Source organism: Haliaeetus leucocephalus, unplaced genomic scaffold (genome assembly GCF_000737465.1).
Source record: "Haliaeetus leucocephalus isolate CR32 unplaced genomic scaffold, Haliaeetus_leucocephalus-4.0 Scaffold186, whole genome shotgun sequence".
Classification (NCBI taxonomy): Eukaryota; Metazoa; Chordata; class Aves; order Accipitriformes; family Accipitridae; genus Haliaeetus; species Haliaeetus leucocephalus.
In genome coordinates this window covers 577,180-583,328 of record NW_010972622.1, presented here as the reverse complement: position 1 = coordinate 583,328, position 6,149 = coordinate 577,180, and the positions used below count along the sequence as shown (strand labels likewise).

At 70.0% G+C, this 6,149-nt stretch overlaps 1 protein-coding gene across 1 annotated transcript; it reads right to left on the bottom strand.

Annotated features, from left to right (window-relative positions):
• Window positions 1-1,005: 1,005 nt before the first annotated feature.
• DNAJC22 (DnaJ (Hsp40) homolog, subfamily C, member 22) lies at window positions 1,006-2,201 on the bottom strand. Its single transcript, XM_010565161.1, has 2 exons — window positions 1,413-2,201; window positions 1,006-1,185 (listed from the first exon to the last, which is right to left on the bottom strand). Exons 1-2 carry the CDS (start codon window positions 2,199-2,201, stop codon window positions 1,006-1,008), a joined length of 969 nt encoding a protein of 322 aa, XP_010563463.1.
• Window positions 2,202-6,149: the final 3,948 nt, after the last annotated feature.

Below are 6,149 nucleotides of genomic sequence, written 5' to 3'. Positions count from 1 at the left end.
TCACCTCAGGCCGCCGCGATGCACCGGGGAGGGGGGCGGGGGGCCGCGGCCCGGCAGGAGCCCTCAGGGCCGCGTCAGCCAATCGGGACGCGTTCACCGCTCGGTAGCCAATGGTGGCGCGGAAACGCCGCAGCGCGCCCGCCCTCCTGGAGGACTCCGCCAATGAAAGGGCGGGGAAGGCCCGGTTCGGCCCGCCCTCCTTCTCTTCCAGCCATTCAGGTGCGACGCGGGGGCCGGGCCGAGCGCTTCTGGCCAATGAGGGAGCAGAGCGGAGCGCCCGGGCGCGCGGGGACGCGGCGCGGGGCGAGGAGGGAGGCATCCCGCCAGCCAATGGCGAAGCGGCCCAGCCGACTCGACTGCGAAGGCCCCGCCCTCTCCCGCCTCCGGCGCGCGAGAAGGGCGTGACCACTCTCCGCCGAGAGCCAATTGGATCCGGCAATGCCGAAGCCCCGCCTCCCCGCCCCCACGATGGGCGGAACGGGGCGGGGCGGCGGGTGCCGAACGTGGACGGAAACTGCCGAGAGCCACCGCCCTGTAGCGGAAACACCCGAGTGCCCTCCGGGAAAAGGCGAAGATGAGGAGCGACGGGGGGGGGAAGGTGGCTGAGCTCAGGAGTCCGCGGGTTCGCGTCCCCGCTCCGCCCTAACCGCCCCCCGCCCCGCTTCACCCCCGGGGGGCACTGGGGCTGCCACCCGTGGAAGGGTTCTTCGTCCAATGGTCCACGCAGATCTTGGTTTGCACAAGCCGATGTGCAACAGTTCTTCACCCAAGCCCCCATGCAACAGTTCGCCCAAGCCCCCCTCCATTGCTCCGCAGCCATCCCTGGGCAACGGTTTATCACCGACCCCACGCACGCTTTGCTCTGCTTTGCGGTCCCTGCCGCCACGCGCTGCAAGGTTCGAGCGAAGGAACGAAGCAGCAGCAGCGGGAGGGAAACCTCCGTGTTTACAAACGCCCCCCCCCACGGTTCTCGGTCCCCCGGCATGGCGGGGGCTGCCGGTGGTGTCACCCCGCCGCTGCTCTCCTGGGCCCCGCCAGCTCCTCGTAGGCCTCCTGCAGCTCGATGAAGCGTCTCTCGGCCTCTTCGGCCCGGTGCCGGTTGTGGTCCGGGTGCCAAACCTTTACCAGCTCCCGGTAGCTCCGGTGCACGTCTTCGGTAGAGGAGCCAGCCGGGAGGCCCAGGACCTAGGGACGAGAGGGATGAGCTGGGGTGGGCTGTGGGGACCCGGCTGCCCCCCCCCCCAGGGCCATGCATGGGGCTGCATGTACCTTCAGCAGCTGGAAGGGACCCCAAAAAGGGTGTTTTCCCCCTCCACGGCATGGGAACAGCCAAATCCCGTGGATCCCCCCAGCACAACATCCCACCATGGCATCCCCCCTCCAGCCCGGGTACCCAGCGCTGCATCCTGCACCTCATACGCCCGCTGCTGCCGCTCGCTCCAGCTGCTCGGTTCGAAGCTGGCGCCGTGCTCCCGCGCCGGAGAGCCACCAGCGAAGCCCAGGACCTCTGCCAGGAGCCAGCTGGCACGGAAGGGCAGGAGCGGGAGCTCGGTGGCGGCACGGAGCAGGGCCGAGAGGGTGCCCAGCACCCCGACGGCGCCGAAGACCCCGCGACAGGCGAGCGGGGCGGCGAAGGCCAGGCACGCCAGCCCCAGGTGGTAGAGCCGGGCGGCCAGCCGGGGCCGCGGCATCCCACGGAGCTTGTAGCGCCGGTGCCGCTGAGCGGTGATGCTGGCGGCCAGGCTGGCGGGCAGCACCGCCAGCACCCGGCCCTGGAAGAGGAGGGAGGCAAGGAAGGCTGCGGCCAGGATTCTGGGTGCCTCCGCCGTCTGGTCACCCACCGAAGAGACCAGCTGCACCCCCAGCCCCACAGCCAGGGGCTGCGCCAGCAGCGCCGGCACCCAGGGCAGCCCCAGTGCCGCCACCAGCCCGAAATATATCCCCACCATCACCTGCCCCGCCAGGCGCAGGGGGCTAAGGGCCGGCACGGTCCTGCCACGGTCCCCGGGCACCCCGGTCCCATTGGCGGCGGCGACCCAGCCGGGGAGGTGCCAGAAGTCCCAGAGCCATCCTCCGCCGAAGCCGCCCAGCGTCAGCATCCAAAGCAGCGCATGGCTGTCCCGGCCCAGGTAGATGTGGTGCAGCCCCAGCGGCCCCCCCAGCACCCACAGCCCGTAAGCCACCAGCAGCCGCTTGGCCATCCTCCCCCCGGCTGCAGCAACCGGCTCGGTGGGGCTGCCCTGGGGGTCACCGCCCCGGCGGGCATCAGCACAGCCCCGGCATCCGGCACCCTGCGGGACGGACAGTGCAGTCAGGGACCCCAGGTCGTGCTGTCCCCCCATCGTGCCAGACCCCTCCAGTGACCTGCATGCCCACCCATGGCCAGTGCATGCCCAGCCGGGGTCCCACGTGCCCACCCAGAGCTATTGCATGCCCACCCAGCTGCCATGTGCCCACCCAGGGCTGGTGCGTGCCCACCCAGCACCCTGCGTGCCCACCCAGCACCCTGCATGCCCACCTAGGGTCCTGCATGCCCACCCAGGGTCCTCTGAGCCCATCCAGCACCCTGTGAGCCCACCCATGGTCCCGTGAGCCCACCTGGGGCCGGTGCACCCCCTCAGCCTCCAGACCCCGTGCCGGCGGGGCTGCAGCCCACCCTGACCCACCTCTCCCTGCGGAGCTCCCGGCAACACCGCTCCCCCCACCAGACTTTGCCCCGGCACGACACCGGGCAAAGGGCACGGCGTCGGCATCGCCACGCCGGTGCGCGGAGCTGGGGGGCGGACGGGGTGCCCCACACTGGCACCCCCAACCCTGTACCCCCTCCCAAGGTGCAGCCGGCCCCGGCATGCCATGGTGCCTGGTATTGGGGTACCTGCTGCATGGCGGATGCAAAACACCCCCCCCACCCGGTGCAGGGGCCCCCCCGGGACTCTCCGCAGCCCCTGTTTGCTCAGCCCACGCCGCCGCCGCCGTGTTTGCAGGGATTAACCGGCTGCCGGCCGCCAATTTGGTCTCATCCATTATTAACAGCCCCGCAGCTGCCCTGTGCAGGGGGCTCAGCCCCCGTTAGCAGGGCCTGAGGGGCTGCAAGCCACCCCCCCCAGCTCAGCACTCCCCCAGGTGCTGCGGCCAGACGGGTTTTGGGGGTGCATCGCCCCCCGCTCGCTGCGGCCCTGGGGCTGGATGGGGACCCCTCCCTGGGTTTTAGGGGTGCAATGGGGCAAAGCTCTGTTTTGGGGGGGGGAGCTGAGAGTCCAGGATGGCTGTGTCCCTGGGGACCCCCCCTAGGATGCCAGTGGGGTGTGGGGGATGCTGGTGGCCCCCCCCACCCCAGCTCGGCTGCTCGTCAGTGCAGGCTGACAGCGGCCCCCCCTGCGCTGCCCACCCCGCGCCTGGCTGCCTCCCTGACAGCGGGTCCCAGCGGACCCCAGCCCACGCTCCGCTGCCCCCAAGCCCTGTGCCGGGGGGGGGGGGACCAGCCCCGCCAGCCTGAATGGGGGTGGGGGGGCACCCTGGCTTGGGTGGGTGCTGGGACTCCTCACCGGACCCCCCCCCTCCCCAGGACTCCCCCAGGCTGGTGGGGGGCTGCGGTGCCGTGCCCCCCCGCTTCAGGGCAGGATCGATATGGGGGTGGGGGGGCAGGGGTCTCGCATCCTGATCGATTCCTTTAAGTATCTAGATTTAAAAATGTCAAATCTGCCTTTGGCAAGAGGGGCCGGTGGTCGATGGGGCGAGGGGGGGGCCGGAGCCCCCCACAGCAGCCTCAGTTTCCCTGGGTGCCCCCCGACATGCGGAGCTGGGGGGCTGCAGAGGAACCCCTAGGGCGTCTTGGGGTGCCCCAGCCCGGGGTGGGGTGGTCATGGGGGGCTCCCCGGCCCCCCACGAGCACCTGTTTGCGGGCGTAATTGGCGGCATTGATCAGCCCCGGCCACCAGCGTTTAAGGCATCGATTTTCGGAGCCTTCCTGCGAATTGAAGCATCTGTCACCGGCCGGGCGCACGGGGACCACAGCTGGGGACATGCAGGGACCACGGCGGGGGCCGCATCCTGCTTACCCCTCCCTGCAGGCAGTGGGGTCGGAGGGTCCTCGGCCTCGAGCCATCCCTCCAGTCCCCGTGCGTGGCTGTGCACAGCGCTGGGGACACACGCGTGTCCTGATGCCCATGTGTGTCCTCATGCACATGTGCCCTGATGCACACGCATGTCCTGATGCACATGTGTGTCCTCATGCACATGTGCCCTGATGCACATGCATGTCCCGATGCACATGCATATCCCAATACACACGCGTGCCCTGATGCACACGTGTGTCCTGACGCACACGCCTGCCCCGACGTACCCCCCCCTCTCCCAGCAGGAACACGAAGCACTCCCCCACCCCAACACCCACCCGCCACAGCCCAACCAGCGTGTCCCCACACGCAGGGACACGGGACACACGCGTGTGCACACAAACGCGGCGCCACCGGCCTGCGCACACGCGGCTGCACCGCACACCCCTCCGCACGCCCGGCTGCGCCGCACACACGCTCACACGCCAGGGCTTGGAAAAAAACGGGCCGCGGGGCTGTTTGAAGGCATCCGGCGCCTTCCCGCGTGTCACGCTGCCTTGTCAGTTTGCTGGTAATTAATGCAAACGCCGGGGCCGGAGTCCCTCCGGACTCGTACATCACTGCCAGCGCCGGCTGCGGCACGGCCCCGGTACCCAAGTGCTGTTATTAGGGGAATTTTATATGTATTAGCTGTTGATGCACATTAATACATTAAAAATGTCAGCGGTGGAGGCCAGCTAATTGTCTGATTTAAATGTCTATTTGTCAGCGCCCGGCTCAGGTGGGCATGAGGCGAATCTGCAATGAGCCCCCAGCCCCGCCGGTGCGGGGGGCAGCACCGCAGGGGGGGGACCCCCGGCACCCCACGGCGAGGCTGGGGGGGACCCATGAGGCGGGGGGACCCGGGGTGCTGGCGCGGGGGGCCCGGGCAGGTGGCGGGGGGGCGAGCAGGACCCCCGTGCCCCGGCCAGCCGCCTAATTGCCGCCCGGCCGGGATGGATTTCTCCGCCTGACATCCTCTGCATCCGTAATAAATGCCGCTTGTCCAGAGAATTAATCCGGGCCGGCCCGCAGCCATCCATCTCGGCAGGCGCCGGCATGCCGTGACGGACGGCCCCGCAACCGGGCCCCCGCTAGCGCGGGGGGGACGACAGCCGGGAGGGGATGTAAATCCCCCCCGGGATCCCCCGGCCTCCCCTTCCCGGGGGATGCCCCCCCCCGCCAGAGATGGGTGAAGGGCTGCCACCGCTGTGGTCCCCCCACGGCTGAGACCCTGCAGCTCATCACAGCAGTGGCCCAGGTGCAGCCTTGCCCCCCCCTCCGTGGGGCACCCGCAGCGGGATGGGGGTGGCAATGTCGGAGCTGAGCCCTGGTGCAGGATCCGGCCCCGCATGTGGCAGCCCCCACGAGCGGCTGCGGGGCTGGGGCTCAGCACCATCCCGGGGGGGGGGAATGTGGGGAACTTGGGGTGCGGATGAGACCCCCCCCCAGCACTGCTCAGCCCCGGTGCGATGTGGCTGCCCCTGGGTGGGACATCCCACCCCGTCCCATCCCATCCTTGTCCCGGAGCCCCCCGCTCACCATGTCCTGAGCCCCCCACTGCTGAGGGGCAGCCGGCTCCAGACCCCCGGCCCCCCAGACCCTACCAGCAACCTCCCAGTTGCCTCCTCACCAATTAACAGCAGAGGCTAATGAGCCGGGGGGGGGACGACAGGAGGGGAGGTCTGGGGGTGCTGGGACAGAGGGGTGAGGACTGGTGGGCACATTGGAGACCGGGTGCTGGGGGTGAGCTGGTCAGGGTTGGAGCCCACGCTGGGGGGGGAACGTGGTGGTGGTCCCCCCCCCAGTGCAGGCAATGCTCTGCCCACTCGGCTGCTTCTGCCACCCCACGAAAGCTGTCAGGGGGCACCCGAACGGCCCCCGGTGCCCCATGGTGGGTGCTGCAGTGCCGTGGGCTCCATCCAGGGGTGACGCTCCCAGCACCAGCCCCACGGTGCTGGCACATCCCGCCCCGGCCTCGCACCAGGATCCCGACGGGCATTTCATCGCAGCAGCACCCAGCCGGCATCACCCCCAGCCCGGCGCCTCGCAGCA